General features: G+C 35.1%; 2 protein-coding genes across 2 annotated transcripts in view; one reads left to right on the top strand and one right to left on the bottom strand.

Moving 5' to 3' along the window:
* Nucleotides 1-22110, top strand: part of LOC136990204 (discoidin domain-containing receptor 2-like) — a 126238-nt gene that overhangs the window by 18342 nt on the left and 85786 nt on the right. The window contains exon 2 of the mRNA XM_067288579.1: nucleotides 19830-19923. The gene's annotated coding sequence lies outside the window, so the exon portion shown is untranslated. The remainder of the gene's footprint in view (nucleotides 1-19829; nucleotides 19924-22110) is intronic.
* On the bottom strand, nucleotides 10217-12417 carry LOC136990137 (uncharacterized). Its single transcript, XM_067288510.1, has one exon. The coding sequence runs from the start codon at nucleotides 12123-12125 to the stop codon at nucleotides 10629-10631; it is 1497 nt and encodes a 498-aa protein (XP_067144611.1). The 5' UTR covers nucleotides 12126-12417; the 3' UTR covers nucleotides 10217-10628.

The raw sequence follows: 22110 nt of genomic DNA, 5'->3' as shown, positions 1-22110 counted from the left end.
TGATCAGAAGTCGTCCTCTTCTCAACGACAATCTTGGGACGAGTAACCAAAGAGAATCGAACCGACTCTGATACAAAAGGCCTATCGAAGGCCGAAACTTCTGACTATCATTTATACAGACGTGAAGAGATAAAGGTGATGGCTCATTTTGGATCTCGAGTTCTTCCACGCCATGTTTTAATTGAAGCGAGGTGTTGATGATAGAAATGCAGCCATGTGATTAAAATGAGATTAGATGCTATCTTTATCATATAATGTAGCTTTAAAAGTAAGCTAAACTTATTGTTAAAGCAGCCATCACTCTGTTGTTACCCCATCTAGCTCTAAGCTTAACTGCTCGGTCTTTACCGTTCTTCTAATCCCTCCATCTCGGCACCATTAAATTTACTCCAACATTTACCGGTGACGTCGAGAAAGACGTCAACTATGACATCAAAAGAACCGAAAAAGAACATTTTCTATAGGATAAAAAAATATATATATATATATACACATGTGAATTTTGAGATACATTTGCGATTAACGTTGGAAATAATGTTTAATTCTGGAAGAAAAACTAAAGGAATGGAAGGAGCAGGATTGTAAATTTTTAAAAATTAGTTTGTTGTCCAATATTAATGCATGTTTGCCGAGATTCTCGGGAGATTGTACAGGTTTGGATATTTTATTAGTTTCTTCCACACGCGCTCAAAAATCGTATCACCGGAGCAGAATACAAATATTTAATGAAGGAATATTGGTAGCAACGTGAGGATATAAATTCGACAATTTTGTGCACTGTACCTATTCCCTCGGCGGCTTTGTAAAACCTTGGTTGTTAATGGCAGAAGCAGGAGTATCAAGCCACCCGTCCATCTGTCTATCAGATGTCCAATCAGCTTAGACAGCTTCTGTATATGGACACGGTTCCCCAACGCTATGACTCACAACACACATGATGTGTAGTACCTGAGCAAACTATAACTCAGGTGAGATCGATATGTGTAAAGAAATGTCAAAATAATATCGAAAATGGTGATTGATATTTTCAAATTCGTCTGATACTCACGGCCACAGAAATTCTATATCTTTCAATAAAAAAATCGATTGGTGTAATTCAGAAATACTGGCTTTTTTATGGGTTAAAATAATTTTTGATCTATCAATTCCATCAAATTTAATGACGAAGAATTTTCTGTTTAAGGTGGAATTTTTAAAAAACATTGGCAGCGCTTTACAATAGTGTTAAACTACCTTAACGAAGGACCAAACTATGGCCTTTTATGTCAGAAAATGAGTGAAAACAAGTGCTTCATTTGGGGAAGAGGTTGTAGTGGTCTGATTGCATGTTGGGGAGATTAGCGAAATTGTATTAACGACCAATGCATTAGGGAGAGAGCAGAGTTGATTAGCATTGTGTAGGTTGTTGTTGTTTTGTCTCGTTGTCCCTTTGCTGGGTGCTGCGCCTGCCTGGACGCAGATAAAAGGCGAACCAAGACTATACATCACAGCACTGACACTTCGTTCGTTGCCAGTTGCAGCCTATATAATGTTTGCACTCGAGATTGTGGCCGGTGTGTCAACTCGAGCCAGAACAAAGTTTCGTCTCTTTCCCGCCCATTCACCCCGTTTTCCGACAAATTGTGTAAAAATATTTAACGCAATTCGTATTTGTAAATATTTTACAATGTTAATTAAGAGAAAGAAACGTCCGAAGAAATTGGAACCAAATGAAGTTTTCAGTTCAAACGGAGCCGGTGTCGTTTGCTCTTGCAACGTTATCAAATAAAATTGCTTTTTCTTGGCCGAAAATACATTCTTTAAATTCTTAACTGTACTTTAGAAGGGACGGAAGAGAGATTACGTGAAAAGAGCAAGGAAAACAATGAGGAATGCTCGGCCATTTTTGTAATTTCGATTTCTTTTCTGTCCTCCTCCTCCTCCTCCTCCTCCTCGGGTTTATTGGAGAAGATATTGAGCACTTGTTTTATAAATATGTAATTACTATAGGAAATTACTAGAAAAGAAATCAATTAAAACGTATTACTCTCGCCAGCTTCCCGAATCGCATTCATTAAATTAGTAAATATGAATGGACTTAAATCTCGGCCTTAATTAGATTTCGTCTATAATATACATCCGAATTCGATTAAATTCGTACCAGATCCCGTAATTCGTTTAAATCAATTTATAATAAAATAAATGGCACATTTAAAAGAAAATTTGATTATTTCCCTTTGCAAGATCAATCTTGATAGTTTTATGATCGCATAGATCCTGCGGTGATCCTGGGGTCCTGCGACATCACTTCCAAGCCTAAATCGATTAAGAGATGAATATTTGAAACTAGTTGTCAATGGAGAGCAGATGGCAGAAGAAAAAAATCATTAATGCAATGCACTTAAGTCGTGGAAATAAACAGACTATAGAATGCAATCGTGCTTGGCAAAAATTCATCAAGGAAACAGCCTAGACTGACGTAATGTGCCTGTAGCTCATTGAGCAGACTATCTGGCTTGTGATATCTGGTAATGTGGCTTTGCTTCGTGTTACAACTTACTGATCGCTAGCTTATTTTGAACATGATTGATTCGATGGCCTAGCTATGGTCTAACAGTAATCTCTACGACATCGATCGCCCATTTACATAGCTTTGCATTTCGGTTGGCAAATCTCACAAATACCAAACATCGATTTTTACCACTCTACAGTAATATCAATTCGATGAGCTATCTTTACACTCTTTGAATACAAGTATAAATATGTTTTTTTCATGCAAAGACGGGTTTGTATCATTATACGGACGAATTCACGCTTCCCGTACAAATTCATGCATACATAAATTAGATAGAAACTTTTTCTGGTGTTTCCTACACGCGGCCAGAGGATACACAAATACACATACACAATACAAGTCCCTTTGTTTAGGCATTAACGAGTCCAATGTGTAGATAAAACTTCTTTGGAACATTTCACAGTTCGATTGAGTGTGTCCATTGTCAAAGATTCTCAGAAACCGTAGAACAATAGTTTTAATTTGATTCATTTTATCGGAAGGTAAATAATTAAAAGAGAATTTGGTTTGAAGTAACAGATGGCATAAACTAAAGATTCAGATAACAGTTTCGAATTTGATGAAAAGACTAGGATAGTTTCTCAAGATTACCAGTTTAATTTCCCGATTTAGTCGCGTGTAAAACGGAACCATGACGATAAAAAAAAGGGGGAAGATGTCAAGCCAAGCGGAAGTTTTGATTTTTACAATACCACGTCACAGTTAATTATAAAGTGATGCTTTCTCCACTTCCAAAAAAAAAGAAAGAAAAAGAAGCAACGCCCGTCTTCTACTAGATTGCTTCTATTATGTTTTTAGCCACTGTCTAGTTTCTTTGAAGAAATAATAGTCGAGATAATAATATTCACTTAGAAGAAGAAGAAGAAAGAAGAAAAATAAAAAGAGCTTTTCATTTAATAAATTCGTTTGCCGAAAGTTAAAACTGGAAATTTATTAAATAATTAAATGTGAAATTATATTTGCACAGTGGATTCGTCGAAGAGCTTCGAGCACAATTGTAGTGAGTCAATGAATAATTGTAAAGTGCGATAGAGTGTTTGACCAACCCTTTCCTAGTTCGACAGAAAGAAAGGTTGTGTTGTGGCCAGCCGTTAACATGACAATATGTTCAGACAGCTATTCAATAATGAGGCAACTGTTGCTTCAGCCGGGATGTCAAGGTTGGTGTTGACACTCCGTGCACCCTCGGGGTGGACCGGGGACCCACAGACGGGGGCCACGTGTTGGACAAAGGATTCAGTGAAGCTGCAATTTTGTCCAGATTATAGCTTCCCTCTCATGGCAGGTGGACCGTGAGCACCGAGCATTGGGAAATACTTTGTGTATTAATCACTATAGACGCAGCCCTATTTGGTCTGCGAAATCTAATCTATTGTTTAGAGCCGTAAAGATATTTTAGCATTATTAAAAATTAAGTAATCATTTTTTAACTTAATACGAGGAATCTAAGGACGTCGTTTATTTATTTTTTATATTATTTATGGAATTGCTGAAATATAAATACAAAAATATCGATTGATATAAGAAGAGCCACGCATCTTTTTCTGATTTCGATCGATATTTTTCCATACGAACTCTTTTTTTTGAGAGGAAATGTTCGTCTGCACCCCTTAATTTTATTATCTTTGCTCGATAAAATAAAATTCGGAATAAATTTGCAGACAGTATTAAAAAAACGAGGAAGTAATAATAAGAATGGTCATTATCTGGTCAAGTTGAGTGAATAACACTTCACATGGACAGCCGTGACGTGTTGTTTCATTGTCAATACTTGTTACGCCCTTTTGACAATGATGTTGCTACAGTTTTACGACATGCAATATGCCGACAATATATTGTACATAAAATTCTGTAACAATCTCCCCGAGGGGTCTACCCCAGGGGGTGGGGATCAGAGAGGCGTGACAGATTTCTTCTCTTTTTGAACGCCTCCAGGGTTGGCTTCAGAAAATCCAGTTTCGTTTCAAACGACAGCTGCGGTCGCTAGCACTGATGGTCGTCACCGAAATTATTTTAAATGTTCTCTAAAACCCACAACAATTTATCCGTTTAGAAAAACACGAGTGGAAAAAAATGCATTTGTTATAAATTTGAAAATATTCCTGGTGTGAAAACAATATTAGTAAACTGTTGCACGTCGGCGGAGTCGGATATCCAACAGCATTCGTCAGCAGAATAATTAATATGGTAAGGTGCTGTCTTTTTATTTTGGTTTGCCCCGTTAAACAAATGAGATTATTCTCTATACATCAATGGACTGTGCCGAACGATAGAAAGCATAACGGCTCTTTTACCTCAACCCCCCGACCCAAAACCTGTTAAGCATGAATCGCGTGTTGCTCGCCATCTGTCGCTAGGAGATGTCACGTGATCTATTGCATTCTGTTTTTCTCCCCCCTCCGCTCTACGTACGAAAATATAACACCCCATCATCTGCCAGGCGGTCCCGACTAATCCCTAATATCCTAAATGTTGAGTTCTCGCACCCTGCTCCAAAATTACACGCCAACTCCCATTTACTACATCCGTTTGAGTTATTAAAATATATGAGCAATGACGTTCTAATCATTTTCGACTTAGCATCTGTCGGAATTCTATTTTACCATACCAAACATTAACATGTGTTATTTTGAAGATATTCCTCATCATTCAAATACCATTCTCATCTTTCCAAAAATTCATATAAAAAAGTAAAAATAAGGAAATAAATTTTTAAAAATTCTACTTGAATATTTTATTTTTCTGTTTTCTTTCTTGCGAAACAATTCCTGATAATATCAATATTATTATTCACGAAGCGAAGGAACAGATAAAGAAAATGCACGTTCTTCTTCCCTTTTCTTCTTTCGATCAGATAAATCATTCAGCTCGTATCTACTTTTAAAAACATAATTTTGAAATTTGTATTTATTTCCTAACAATGATTACATTTTTATCATTTATAACACACAAATTTCTTTATTTTTTATTGAAAAAATGTAGATTTTTAAGATTAAAAAGAATGATTTATTTCCTATATTCTCTCTCTCTATAGATCTCTATAGAGACAGGGGAAGAGAGAAAGTAATTATTGTATCAAAATTTGACAAATAATTTCTCGAATTTAGTAAGTATTGTGACAGTTTTGCAGGAACAATTCGAGAAAAATTGAATATTTATATAAGACGAATCATTTGCATATTTACAGTTTCATTAGAAGTAAATTTTTTATTTCTTTAAAAACAATTTATTTCTTTTTGTAAAGGTTGCTGATAGGTTGCGAATAGTGAATTAATTAATTATTTAAAATAAATGAAGTGTGTGCATCTTTGTAACGAGTTCTTTCTTCCCTTTTTGAAAAAAAAAACTAACATGGGCGATCTCTCTCCAAACGACTGGTGTTCCTGTCGTGTTCATTCCATTATTACACCACCACCTAGTGTTTAGTTAGGAGGCGGCTCATCAACAACAACGATATAATAGAATACAGAGAGAGAAAATTGGTTCTTTGTATGCTGACAAAATGTACCTCCATTGTACTATGGTTTCGATTTGCACCTGTTTCCATCTTCCTCTTCTTTTCTTAATTCCTAATCTTAAAATCTTCGTCTTACTTTTGTAAAATGCATAATTTATGTGGAACATTGCAGAATTCTTCTTTATACTTTTATGTTTTATCGTAATTTGTTAACAGATGGCGCCATTTTGTTATTAGTCAATAATTTATATTTAAATTATCTAATGTATCGATGCGCGTGCTGACTCGTAATTAATTATAATTTTCCATATTTTTTTTAGTGTTATTTGCCAAATTTTCTAGTCTAAAATCGTCGCCTAATGACGACAAACAATTCAAATATTTTTTAAATAGAGTGGCATTTAAAATTATGTTTAATTAAATTATATGCTCTTTGTGAATTACAAATTCGTGGTAATTAATGTACCGATGTACGAGCCACGTGGACGATATCCATTAATATTGCAAAGAAATGAGATTTGATTTTTTTATTTCGCAAAAACTGGAATTATTATTATTGCTAGTTTGTAAAAAAGTTCTTAGTCACAGAGAGGATTCCCACTGGGTGTCAAGACAAGCAGCTGGAGGAGGAGTGCACAATGGCCAATGATGCCATCCACGCGACTCTGTGAGCCAGTCCTGGATGGAAAGTAGACGAATGAAAAGGTCCAATGGTCCACTCGAAACCACTCGACGACAACTAGGAACGGGAGTTATACTTGCGTGAGTCAGTTATCCTATGAAGATATACGTCACCAGCAATATATCATCCGCTGTGGCAACGGTATTTATTAAATTTGGTAATTACTGTGCATGAGTGGGAAGAATGAATTTTTTTATGCGGTTTCCATTCAGATTAAAACGCCGTTTCACCCGAAAAATTGCCGTGTTAGCCTCTAGTGTGAATGGTTCCCATCGCTCCACGTCAACGGTCGTTTTCTGACGAAATTTGCCATATAATAAAAATAAATAAATAAATACAAGAACAATTGTGATGTACCGAAAAATAATATTTGAAATTATTAAAGATATTCACGAAACGGATAAAATATTTATAATTGTAAAGGACTATTCCAAAAGGTGCAATTAAGAGATTTAAAACAAAAGTTGTTTGCAACACATAATGACTCGTATGGGCATGAAGAATGCAATAATCGACTAGCCCTGGTATCTTTTATGGCAGTACGGGAAATTCAACGTGCTCATTGTCATGGGAGTAACCATCGATGCTTTCCATTCCTGTCATACTCAGAAGCTGCACAAGTTGACCACACGTGACTTTTTCTCACACCAAATCGGGCCATTTCGTTGTATTATTGACCAGACACACTCCAAAACAGCTTTATTACTGCACCCCACGCATATACACTGACCGGAGAGGGAGAAATCACTCAGACTGTGCACTAACGCCTGCGCAGCCGTGACTGAGTTGTCCACTGGGGTGCAATAAACTCCGCACAGCAGATGTCGTACTAAGACACCGTCTTCGTCATACTTCAGCCTTCGAGTTGATGACGAATTCAGTTTCTCCTCCACTTATGCAATAATAATAAAGATCATCCCTACATTATTCAAAAATATCCATTCTATTCACTCTTCAATAATCAAACCGTACCAAAGCGAATAACGAAACTCTGCATGCTCCCGTCAAGCAGAAATATTAAAGTAGTTCTGTAGAATGGGACTCCCTCTCTAATAGTTGCATTATTACCTGGAAAAAATAAAAAAATAGAGAGAATGAGGTCGTCTCTTGTTCAATGAGTAACGCCCATTTCTCTTATTGATTATAGGGAGTTTAATATTTGACATTTAAATAGCCGGTATTTGTTTTTAACATAAAATAACTTCCATACATGTATTATTATTCATAAAGAATTCTCTTTAAATATTGATCAGGGTATTAGCACTATTCGTGATATCAATACTAAAAATTATCGATTTATCTTCATTCATATGTATGCTTTACGCAAAATATGCGTGTTTGTTATCCTGTTGTCCTCTTATTATAGGCCATATACAATTACTTCCAAACCACTTTTTTAATTATAATTAATTAATAAATGTTTTACTCTAGTGTACGGTTAAACGAGAGCGAAATATATATATTTATATAGAAAAAATAAACACGTAATATTGAATAATAGCGATAGATGGCGCTGATCTACTTGAATTTTTTCAAGTACAGTATTAAAGTAAAATCGTAAATCGTTTAAAATCGATAGAAAATTTTGAAATAATTGGTTTTTCTCGGCTTAGGGAGCATGCCAGAGCGTTAAATAAAGTCGCAAACGAAAAATAAAAAAATAGGAATTAATTTTTGTAACCGCTCACGTAACCGAGAATGCCTCATATACCAGGAGAATAAAATCCGTGAAAAATTTCTGCTTTGCTAATTGCATTGTTATCGTCTTTGTTCTCTCTCATTACTGCGAGTAAAAGAAGAAGCTATCGTGCAATGCTAATGATATACCACCAACATTAAAGCAAATTGTCTTTATTCTTTCCACGTTGTCATTATTCGAGATTTTCATTGTCTTCGCTTACTCAATATGCTTCAAGTTATTCAAATTATACAAGAAAATACTTTCGAATATTTTTTTTCTTTCTCTTTTTTTCCTCTTTCTCCTTCTTTCACGAGATAAGCAAGTTTTTGGTTTAAGTTATTTTGTGAAAATTTCTTTGCTTAAATAAATTGAAAGTAACTATGGTCTGTGAGTGCTCGTTGAAGGAGTTCAGGCAATTGTAGATAATAAGGTAACAAGAGGTCCAGTTGACTCTTCAAATGGTTCAATTGGTGACAAAATATCTTACGAAGAACTACGTAAGAAGTGTACAAAGCAGTTTGATGAAGAGAACCAATATTTGCTCAGAGGTGCTCCCGCTGGCAAATATTCTGCTGTCTCAGAACTGGATCGTTGCCTGATCAAACACATTCCCTCCCATAAAAGATGAAAGTAAAGGATTTGTGACGCCCATTTACTTGATAGGAAGGTGAAGTTCTACAAGTGGCTTATGCAACTTCAATCGGTTATTTATTACCCCTTTTACAAATTTCCTGAACAGTTAATTTTTTTTTCTTCTCTTTCTAAACACAGTTTGTCTAATCAATACATAAAGTGAACCTTCGATTTAACGGACTAATTGCGAGAAAAGGGATGTCCGCTTTGCCGAGAGTACGTTAAATCGAGTGTGTATTAAAAACATATATTAAAAACCCGCTTAAAATGTTAATATAAAATAAATCGAGTACTTTTGTACTCGTTGATTCACCCTTTAAGTATGGCCAATAAAAAAAGGTCAAACTTTTTATTCGTTAAATCGAGTATTTATTTTGTAATAATTATAAACGCTTTTAATAATACATTTTAAGTTGAAAATTTGCAGACTTTGACTTTTAACATCTTTGCTTCTGTTTGATTAGATAAGATTCGTGTATAAACTTATATAAAAATTCTATTGTGAAATATTAAAAATTCTATAATATCTCGTAATTATTCTAATTATAATTTATATTGTTTTAATCATAATAAAGTAATTGATTTAAAAAATATACAATTAAAATGTCATGTATGAACTGTTCTTGTGTTTAAAACATTTAGAAGATATTATTGAATTAGCGATAAAGTAATTATGGGTTTTATAAATAAATTCCTAAATTCAGTTAATTAAAATTGGTATAAAATGTCAGAAAGCTTCAGTTTATATACAACCAAAATGAGATTTGTTCCCCCTTTCTTTTCTTTCTTTCTTTATTTTTTTTTTTTTTTAATTTTAAATTTTAAAAGAATTTCTTGTATCGGGAGGAGAAGACACAAACAAAAGAAAAAGGATATCATTGAGTGTTTAAAATACGACTAGGGAAAGAAAAGACACCGGGACCGTTTCCATGACAACTCTTACCTGGTGGAGCTGCATCCGGAGTTTCTCTTAACAAAATCACCGTTGTCGTCTGACGGTTGCCATGGTGACGCATCCGTGGGAAATCTCTCCCGGAATCTATTTTAAAAGGTGACTACGACTATTCTTAGGAAATTGTTGAACGAATAATGAAGCTAAACAATGACAAGTATCAGTTTGAAAACCTACACGATTTTAGATTTTTAATCAAACTAATTTAAAATAGGTCATGTAAAAATTGTTATTTAAAAAAACAAAAACAAAAAATGCAATTTGTAATAAAATTATTGTTTTATTACTAGATAGCAAATTTGCTATTTAAAATAGGCCTGTCATCTGTTATTATTATTGTTTTTTTCTTAACATTTAAGACAGGAATGACAACGAAGCAGAAATATCCTGCTTGTTAACGTATTTACACACTCAAGGCACTACTTATGTACAGATCTATATCACAGGAATGACTTTGCATAGTTACTTCTGTATTTTCGCTTTCTATATTTATTCTTCAATATTAGAACTGCCGGATAATCGGAATGCCCAGGTTTATACGTTCCTCGATGGCATATTTGGGAAGAATCAGTTGACAATTGATTCCATGTGAACACTTTTGGGTAATAATGTACCGAGGATAACCACTAGAGCAATTTTCTTTATGTATAACGGACTAGACGGAAATGTTCATTCTGCTTCATTGGGTCGTATAGGAACGTTTCCAACATCCCATACCCTCAATTTGTGCGAAGCTAACGACAATTGGCGTATTCCTGCCGATGTTAGACCGTGTCCGTGGCGTAATAACAATATCTCCAATTCAGATAATGGGTTATTTTTGGTTATTTTTGACGCCAGGACATCGTTGAGACCGTAACAACAATAGATTTCTAGGTGATGGAGCTTTAGTGAATGAGTTAATAACAGTTCGCAGGCTTCCGGTGCAACCTTCCTGCTAACACGTGGTCTCAAACGTAGAAACTGAAGTTGGGAGAATGGCTTGTTGCATTTTTTTGGTAATTTGCATCCTAATAGCGTAAACCATTGCACACTTAAACTTTCTAAATTTGGGCAGTGAAAAGCAATTTTGCCTAAGTCCAACACGTCGAATCGACTGAGGCTGAGATCTAAGAGACGAGGTCCACAAGTAGAAATGATGGGTTGTATATCATCCGGATATGACGCTGATAGATTAGGGCTATTACATAGTTCTAAACTGCGTAGATGAGTTAAATTGCATAACGGTTTCAAATCCATATCCTCCTGTACTTCAATTGACACTGCTTCTAAGTTGGGGCACCACTTAACTAGTCTACTAACTCCGTCGTATCCCATGGGGTGTACGACACGCAGTTGTTTTAGACCTTCCATTCGATTCTTCCACCAAAATTTTTGATCCTCGTTCTCTTCTATAATGTCTAGAAGGTCTTCCAAGAACGTACACGATAAGCTGTCCACGTTGGGGAAGGCACGCAATATGGACATCACTCCGCCTGCATTGACTGATGACGGAAGCCAAAATTCTTTCAGATTGTAACGCATGCGTTGAGTGCACGGATCACTAGTGATTAATTTCACCAGGTCATCAAGATCATCATCGTCAGTGGAGGGATGCAAAATTCGCAAACTTTTCAATTTAGGGCAGCAACGAGCAATTATTTCCAGTTCTTTTCCTTCTTTAGTGGTATGTTGTATCCATAGGCGATGAAGATTAGAAACAGATTCCAGAAGATTATGAACTAAATGTTTACTTAATTCCCAATACAGCCATTGTCCCGCTAAAGTCAGATCTCTGAGAGACTTACCGTGAGCGGTGAGCTTACGTACAACTTGAGCAACGTCGGTAAACTTACAATCATTCAGACACATCATGTTGAAATCTTGAATTCCCGAAGTCACCAACAGTTCGGCTGCTTTAAGTAATTCTCTGCTATCTGGCTTCAGGCGTAATAAAGAGTCTAAAAGATCCTGCCTTAAATGTATAGGATAGTCCAAGAAGGGATTATCGTATGCGTTTTCCGGTTTGACGGGTGGACTTCCTCTTTCTCGACTCCAACTCAAAAGACAATCTTTTACCACCACTAAACAGGACTGGCGGAGACTCCATTGAGGGATGATCTTGTCGCTGGCCTTAGCTTGACACCATCTCTCGTTGGTATTCGGAAACACTACACAATCTCTCATCTTGGCCGACAGGATAGAGACGGATACACTGACAACTCGCTTTATTATGCGTTCAATCGCACAGCTGCGCGCTGATAAAGCGAGGCCGATCTGCAAACTTTGAACCAATCACGAGGTGGACACGTGAAATCCTGTTTATCACAATATGGTGCACGTGTTCGTCGTCGAGTATTCTCCCGTCCGACGTCACACTCGTCTAATAAACCGACTTTTATCAGCTACCCGATTGACGACGATACACTCTGGCTTACAACTACGCAAAGTTACAAGTTCACGCGTGCAACAGGTGGTTTAGCTGGCTAAAACGAACGGAGTTACGATGAAGGAAGTGACGTCGACGAATCCCGCCTCTGAGCACGCGGCCTCTGTGTGTCTGTTCACGTGCACGGCTAGTGACTGCATGCTACTATCCTAACGAAGACGAAACTGCTGTAATTTTGAATATCGTCGTTCTTTAACCGGACGAATGTACCCTTGAAAGCGAATTAAAAAAAAAAAAAAACCTAACAGGGTGGATACAGAGTAATTCAATGACTGTTTTTCGTGTAAAGGTACACTGTAAATATAATTTAATACCATATTTATTTTTTTTTTTGATATACAATTTTATAGCTTTGTTTGCGTGGTTTTATTTTTATTATCTGTTATTAAAACAGGATCAAATGTTTTAAAATTAAAAAGATTATCGCCCTTTCGCGAAGAATTACACAATAAACTATCGACAGTTTTATATAAACGTATATTTTTTTTTTTCATTATAAGAAACAAAGCTTTAGGTGAAAATTCCGTAAATTCTTCTTCCTCTTTCGATTAATATTTTGAATTTTATTATCCTTTATATCCTATTCAATATTCATCTTTCTCGAATGAGAACCCGTGTCAATAGAGTCATTCAACAGTTTCCTTCCACGAGGAAATTTAATAAATTTTCTATTAATAAAAACTTATTGTTTCTACGGACAAAGGATGACTTAACCTCATCTGAGACACAAAGGAACTCGGCATTTTTGGTTTCTTTACCTTTTTCTAAGAGAAAATTCTTTATGGATAAGCATCAGTCGAGTGTTTTTAGAAGTGTCGCTTGTTTGAGGTTCTCAGGGACATCCACTTTCACTGGCCACATCATTGTCGACGTGTTTTTAAATCAAGGACGTCTAAGAGACAACTTTTATATTCCCTACACTCTTTTTCTGTATTTATTACTTTCATTTTTTCATTTTTGAAGACGATACTCTAAGAAAAGCGACTCAAATCTCTACTATATCCATGTATTACACTATAATACTTTCTCCAATGGAGTGACGAGCTGAAACAATCCTTGTCTAAACCTGGATTGCGGCTTCCCGTCCTTGGTTGTTAATACAATTCGTACATGCCAACTTGTTTATATTGATTAATATCACTTTTAGCCCCAGCAACAATGCATTTACACATCGATTTTACCTATGCGTGCGTTTTTATAAACATTTTTTATTTATTTATTTATTTACGTTTTCTGTTATCTGGGTTAATCAAATTCAGCGACATTAAAAGGGAGGAATTATAAAATTAATGGAAGAAAATTCTCGATCTTTATCTGTATAAAAAAAACTGATTATTTCATTACATAAAATTAGATTAACGATCGGTCTTTGTAGTAATTATGACGTAAGGTGTTACTGTACCCGTTGAGAAAGAGCGTATCCACGTGACACACATCGGGTGTTCACGTGGACCGAACTGATACCACGTAAGAATTTATTTACTCGTGGTGCATTAATGAACACGAGGAGCAAAGAAGTGAATTTGTTAAACATAAAAATTCGTCTTCCATAAAGATTACTGGTCATGTTTTACTCGATCATCTGCGTTACGTAACTTAATGCTTGTTTAAACTCCACGTTATCCCCTAGTTTTTTTCCTTCGATTTTGAATATTAATAAGCAATTTAAATATTTTGAAATCTAAGTCAAATATTATATAATTTTTTCTAAAAAGAAACTCGTTTTATATCGCAAAGGACATCAAAAAGGAAAATTTGCGAGACGAAAAGAAAAAATTGCATTTAATTCTCCATATTTATTACCAAAGGGAATTAAGTCTCGTTTAAAAAAAGGAAAAAAATGAAATTTCAATGGAATGCAGTTAAGACATCGTAGCTAATTCCTCATTCAAAATCGAACAATAATAATTGTTAAGTTTTATTAAAAGATATATCATCCCCCTTCTGCATAGTTTATATTACGGTTGACCACACAACATCACTTTCCATTAAAATATTCCTATAAAGAATGAAACAGGGATTGTTGAGTCAGAGCAAAAATATTTAATCCACGCATGACCTCCATCTCATCCACTACATGAACAACACGGGTCATTTCCTGTGCGGATTTTTTTTCCGCTCGTGCTATTCGCTTCATCACGTCACCCTTTGTTGTCCTTGAACGTTAGTAGCGGGCAGATGACTTCCCCTCTACATATCAGTACGTAGAACAGGTGGACCTCCTCGGTCTGCCGTTCGTCCTATAGAAAAAAAGAAATGGGAATCACTAGCAAAACTCGCTACACCCTATCACTGACCTTGGCCTCAAATTTATTGCACCTCGAGCTTTTTGATACGTATCCATCTTCCTTTATACAGTTTGTAAAATAAGATTATGGGTTTATGGAGATGATGTTTGTCGCATCGATCAATTATACGTCATCCGTGCCATACGAACAGTTGCAGTCGAACAATTTGACAGAAGTTCCTACCCAGATATGGTTTAATGGCGTCCAGTGGCTGAAGTTTGATGATTCGGGTCGCCACGGCGTCGCTGGCCAGATGAAGTTAGACGTGATATATGATGGAGTTTAGACAGTTCACACATCACAAACATTCTGCCAGTAATCTATCATAAACAGGCATTGAACTGTTCAACGCTTTCGTCGTGTATTTTCCATCGAACAGTAGTTTGGTGTATTTTAATTCTCCAGTCTCAATAAGCAAACATCTGTTTATGGGAGGAGGAGAAGTTACGCAATGACCTTTCTTAGATAACGCCCTTTCTTAGCGATATCACTAAGCGGTCAGTGCAAGGTCAGTTTTCGAAATATTGACGTCATGAGATGTTGATGCAGTAATCTTGTTTGTTTCGTTTAAAATATTGCATTTTTTTAACTTAAATTAAAATATAAAAATCAATCAACGTCGGGGAAGGCACAGGAGACTAATTAGAAGCATCCGAGTTTTTTTTAATTTTTGCCGTTTAAATAACGTAGATCTTATCGGTTTAAAATATGAATTCTTGCACGATTTTTTTCGTTATGTTTCGTAATGAAAATATACCTTTTTTTCCCTCCTATTTTCGAAGCATTTACTTTATTCAAAACATGGCGAATTAATTTCCTTTCGTATCTGTTTTTCGTTACACTTTTTAGTATAAAAAATTACTAAAAAAATACTGGAGTGACGAAATTTGGTCGGAGATTAAGAAGAGATCGAGGTCTGTTTACTTAGCGATAAAACGAATTTCGTGTCAGGGTAAACTTTTATCCCTTTAAACACAGGGACTACAAATACGTGTTATTAATCAGAATTAATCGAGTTTAAAGGAATTTTAACGAATTAATTTACAAAACGTGTCGTTAATTCCGCCATCCCCGTCCACGCGCTGCAAAAATGATTCCAGTAAATCTGTCCGAACAAATGTCTCGAAACCTCGTAAATATCTTAATTTCATATCCTAATTATCTCTTTTTAATATATATATTTTTTTATCACCAGTTATAATTTAAAACTTCCATATAAAGCGTAGTTCGATTGACTTTAAGGATGTAATGACGTCATAATCTGACGTTATAGCCGATATTAAATGGCCTTGGAGTTGTTGACTCGTAGACGAAATTATTATAAATTATCATTCACGGCATTATTTAAACTCGTGTTTAATTATTTAAATAAATAATATATAAAAACAGTTTTTTCTCGCACGATTTTTCTTCGACAGAAAATTGTAAGCATTCCTTTTATGCGGGAAGAGTTGACATTTTTTATTGATGTATCGTCTATACCGAATGACCAAACTATGAAATCGTGTTTTTCTCATGTTACTATAGTAACCATAATAAATATGGCGCCCAGTGGAGGGGCCCGGGGTGAAGCCAAAGAAACAAATGTAGCGTAAAATATATTTCGATGCGATCTCCGTATGACGGACGACTTTCTTTGTTTCGGTTTACGTTTGGTTGAGCAGAAACTAAACTATTATTTTAATTCCTCTTCGAGCCTGATACTAGTCAGGTAATATCTTAATGCGATTTCTGGCGTTAACGCGCTCCGTATTGGCTAATTAGAATGACGTGACGCCTTTGGCACCAATTGTAGAAACGCTTTCGGATTGATCCGAAAGAATAATTCATGATTGATATATATATTTAAAAAATGGGCATATTTGAAATGAAACTTGTTGAAATATCGGAAGCAGATCCAAGTCAATTGGCTTCAAGTCACGGATCGGATCACGTGTTGTTGCGTGACTTATGCTCTGTCACGTTTCACAGTTCTGACCGGTAGATCGTCACGCCTTTGTTAGTTTAAATAAATTGTAAAGTAAATTTATCTGCATATCTTTTCGAGTAATGAAGCGATTAATTTATGAACTACAATAACAAAGTATTTATATTAATTGTAGTAAAGTGATAAAAAATAATAATAAAATAAAGTTTTATACGAGAGAGTATTAAAAAACAGATAAGAATTATCGCTTCGAACGATGTCGCAGATTATCCTCTAGAGCCTACAAAACGACGGTATTATTGGATTTCTATGTTTAAAATAGAATCGATATTTTTCGTAATGTTTTCTCTCCCTCTAAGGTTTCAAGTGTAAATTTAAACAAGTGTCCCTTTGTTAACACGATAGCGTTTATTCGCTAGGAAAACAATTTCCAATTAGCCACACATCAAATGGATCTTTTAAAATCAAAACAAAGAGTGATATACAACGATTTCTATTGTGGAGTAGAACAATGTTTGCTTGTTTTGTTACAATGGCCTTGTTGTTGATACAACCGTCTAAACGTGGTGACGTAGCAAAGAAAGAAATGTAAATATTAATTAAAATAAATTATCTTAAACAAGAAGAATTTCTTCCCGTTGTTTGTGACGATACAAAGTAATTTATTTCTTACTTTATTATAAATTTTCTAACTGATATATGACCGACATCGGTACGGGCTTATAATTTTAAGATTAAATTTGGTGATGTAATCGTAAATTTTTAAGATTATCAAGGATGATTTGATGTGGCTTTATCTGTAAGGTCAATCGCTAAAGACTACGGTTATTAAATACGTATATATAATTTATTTATTTTGATAATGTTACTAAAAGTATCTACAGAATCGATAAAGATTTTTCGCTTCTATCCGAATTCGATTTTAGAAAATTGAATAATTTTAAATATGTGTAACATCGGATACCTCAATATTGAGCTGGTAATTACCTGTAGCGCCCCTTTGGACACCTAGGGCGGAAAGGTTCCTCCTGCAGTAGTCATTTCCTGTCACGTGACAGGAAGAAGGAGGCGCTGGAAGCACGGCAGTCGGTAATGAGCATCATCCCCAACGAGGTTCTTTTATTTAGCCGAGGAAATATTGATAAGGAGAAACGTGAAATAGCACATCGCGATAGCTGCGTAGCACATTTAGATAACGCTGCCGCTCTATTGACTGCCGACTTCTGAATCGACTCAGAATCTCCCTTTTTTTTTTCCTTCTTCTTCTTCCTTCTTACATTTCTCGGTTCGTCGTTTCCTCTTCTTACATTTTCCAGTTGTATTCTCCAAGAAAAGTCAGAAAATTTTTGTCCTCCAGAAATTTCTAAGGATGGAGAAAACGAGATACGACAATCTGCGAGAACATTGTCGAAAATCCAAAGTAAACGTAAGCTTAAATCTTTCGGTAACGATCGATAGCTTAATTTATAGATAAAAATCCCAAAAAAAAGAGATGCGATAATTTTTTTAATTAAATAAGCGAGTAATTGAAACCTTGCATTTTAATTTCAATGCAAAAAAATAAAATACACACTATCATTATTGAAACAGTTTAATTTCCGAAAAATACGTTGCAACTCGATATTGCTTGACTGAGCTTTCTTTATTTCTTATCTTGGAATAATCAAATAAGTCCACTTGTCTTTCGGGGATAACAGTTATCTGACGTGCTCTTCACAAGGATTATAATTTAACTTCTTATCCGAAGGTCATCTCGAAATTTTATTGAAAAGATTTTTCCCCTGCTCTCTTTCCTGCCTTAAAATACTAATTAAAAAGGAAATTAAATTTACTTTTAATTCGAAGAACTTTGAAAGATTCTCAAGTCTAGTTCGAAACAAAAATTTCCTATTGTTTTGCTCTCTGTTTAATTATATAATCACTTGTTAAATTCATTTATTTTATTTTGTTCGTTTCTTCGATTGTTCTTTCGAAATTTCCAGGTGTCGCTGCATGGACGCTAGATGTAGCTTGTCACGCTAGAGGACGCTGCACTGTCGGCCGCGCGTGACGCGCCCGCCTTCTAGCGGAGAAATCAGGAAACTGTGACTAATTGCCTACATCATTTTCATTATTTATCTGGTCTTGGTGATTGCGGACTTGAATCTTCAAATATTCATAGTCACTGTTGGTGTGTCCAACAGGAAAGCCCTGCCACCGGATTAATATTCTCTGTCTGCATTTCTATCCGAGTGCTATTTGGCTAATAATTCGTTAGAGTGAAGCTTATGTTTGCTATTAAGTAATAAAAGTGGCATCGACCGAAATATGGCGGTTTAAGACGAGCAATAGGACAATAACCTTTCTAACTACGCTTTTCAATCAAAGATGACCACTATGAATAACAAATATTATTTAGATAACCTGTTTGGACGAATCGAGACCGTAATTACAACCATAATGCATTATATATGACTTGACAGTTGTAAATTCATTAAATATTTCGTTTCGCCTTCCTGACGAGGATAAGTTTTAATAAAAATTTAATTGTATTGATAACTTGTCTTCGCTTTAAATCAGTGATTCCTAAAGTGTGAGTTGCCGCCCCCTCGAGGGCGATAGAAGACTCAAGGGGGCAAATATGTGCACTTAAAGGGTATAGTCCTGTTTTAAATCTTAATAACAAATACATATGTATTTTTTCTAAACTTAAAATATGTTTCGTAATTTTTCCAGCTCTCTCTTGGGTCATACTAGAACTTTTTACTTGTTTATTATTTATTTTTATAAAGTGAGCAAAGTCGATGATTCATTCTTTCAAACCAAACTCGACTCTACAGCACTTTTTCTCTATTTAATCTGCAGAATATAATTACATCTCCTTTATTAATATACGTGACAGACTCGAGATTTGTGCTTCGATCACGTCCTTTTTTCACATTCATTTACGAGTGAACGAACAACTGATATAAATTAAATAGATTAATTGATATATACGTGTTTAGTATAATACTTACATCCATTATTTATTGCTTAAATTATTAAATCTGCTAATAAAAGAGGAAAGGAGATATTAAATTATGTTTCATTCCTTTTTTTTATATAAAAAATATGAGGTATGGAAGGCCAATACATTCGCATAACTGCAAAAGCTAATAAAAAATTTATTCGGACGACTGATTCTATTAAAAATATTTAAACATTTATAAAGATTTAAATATTTATGGTGAATATTTATTAAATTTCAGGAAATTTTTAAAGAGGAAGAGAGAACTTGACAGTTTTTACATACATCCTACACGTCAGGATCTTCGATGAATAGGAACAGGTCACTCCGAACTGGTAAGTCATAATTTTGTAACAGGGCTGTATTTAAGAATAATAAGTTATACATATGAATAACAGCTAAATAATTCTAAATTAATAGAAAAATAATTACAAAATAATGAGTTCCGTTTTGGTTTGTGACCCGGTGGTCCAATAATTAATCTCAAACTTGACACTGGATAGCTCTCATTCTTCGTTAATTATCCGTATAGAGATTAGAGGAACGGTTGACGAACAAGACGGATTTAGAGGTGAAGGTTCGTGACTTAACCTTGGGTGCCGTGTGAACAAATCTTGACGTCATGACTCTAGATTAGATCTATGTTCGTCACTGGTTCCAGATAACCTTTCATAAATGCGTCATGGGAGGAACCGGTCAGAGGTCTGCTATGGTAGGTGCGTGACTAATGAGAAATTTTTCCACATAGGAAAATGTTGGCATAATTATGGAAATAATGTAAAATTTAAAAACTACGTAGCAGATTTTTGCGAAGAGAAATCGACACAACTTTTGCCGGGCACAAAATTGATGGAATCGATTTATTTGTTATTTTTATTTTGTTGGAGTATACTCATATTAATAACCCGAAAAGAGCTTTCGTCCGAAATCAATTCTGACGTACTGTACTTAATGAATTTTCCATATATTAAAGATAAATTATAGCTCGGCAGTACACGTGGAAGGACTAAACCGGGATATAATACGCGGATAATCTATTATAAACATCGATTTTTAGTCTAACTGGCGCTTAACTATAATGAATAGTCACATAATTACATTACTTATTCTCACATATATCAAAAGTTATTGCTAACGATTTATTTTCTGTAAGAGAATTGAAAGATCTCTTCTGATCAAACAAAACAATGAGGTGTCAGCTTTAATAATGAGAAAAAGATTACAAACACAAAGCGAGAAGCAATTATATAAATGACTTCATTTGCATAAAAGCTTTTTATTTCCATAGATCCATACATGTGTAGAAATCTAAATCTTTGGTTTCACAGCCTCGAATACAGTAGATCCTAGTCAAATTGTCATATTCACCGCATGGTCTCATACAGGGAAGCCTGGTGCATGCTGCGACTTATAATTTGTCAAATTCCTTTTCCTTTTGACACAAGACAGCCTCCAATCATAAAGTTACGAGACGTGTGGAGTGTGTTAAATATATATAAATATTAGACAAAATTAGAATTTATCCTCTTATATTCGACAAATTAAAAGTCGTGGGTGGAAGTTTAATTTTGTGTTGTTCGCCGTACCCTGGCAGACAGGATTTAAAAAAAAATCTGTACTTATTGAATTACATAGGCTAATTAGGCCCGTTTTAACCATCAAAAATTAATTTGCAAAATTAGCATCTTGGCCAAATTGCTGAACACGAATGGCATGTTTATACACTCTCTAAATAATAATTAATCACCAATAACTTGCACGTTATCGCTGTAATCTGTATCGGGGTAATCTTATCTCTCGATTTTAATAGAATTCTTTAATAAATAATTTATAATGTGGCGAGTTAATTTTAGCCATAAAGCAAACCCAATACTTAGATTAATGTAGCGTATTATATCTATTTATTAACAAGCTAATTACCAACAATAATTTTCCTTTCACCCCGGATACAAGGCTGTTTAAAATTATAGCCGAGCACAGTTTTGGTTATATCGGCCTCCATGATATATTTGATCATTTACGCGTTACAATATATCGGTTTGTAGCCGGTGTTTGCTACACTACACCTTTATCTCTTCCATAATATATTTATACATAATTATCTCATTTCCATCTCTATACATAACCCATTGGGGTAAACGTAGAGGTAGTTTCGACGGGTCTTAATCTTTGATCTTATATAATCTCAGTTGGCAGACAGTTTTCGATTCTTTTCTACTCTGCATTAAATAAACTAATCTTTCAATAAGACGGGGCTTTCGGGATTGATTAAGAGTTGGCCTTCTTTAATAAGTAGAGTGCTACTTGGCCGAGTGAAAAGGAGCATGCGCCTAAGGCCGAGCAAAGAAAAGTTGCAGAGGAACTGCGTATAATCCGATTTTAATTGGTTTTCTGGCCACGCGAGGCCGCTGCTCTTATCCTCCTCTACTCGAGCTAAATTCGCCTCTTTTTCTATCTTTTGCTTTCTTTTTTTCCCTTCCTTCTCTCTCTCTGCCTGCCAATGGCGACACAGTCAGGATCCG

This window comes from Centruroides vittatus, unplaced genomic scaffold, assembly GCF_030686945.1.
Source record: "Centruroides vittatus isolate TY-2023 unplaced genomic scaffold, ASM3068694v2 scaffold_861, whole genome shotgun sequence".
Taxonomy (NCBI): domain Eukaryota; kingdom Metazoa; phylum Arthropoda; class Arachnida; order Scorpiones; family Buthidae; genus Centruroides; species Centruroides vittatus.
This window is presented reverse-complemented; position numbering and strand designations above follow the sequence as displayed.

Excerpts from the sequence above, each read along its gene's own strand:
- LOC136990137 (XM_067288510.1), bottom strand. The coding sequence starts at position 12,125 with ATGAGAGATTGTGTAGTGTTTCCGAATACCAACGAGAGATGGTGTCAA.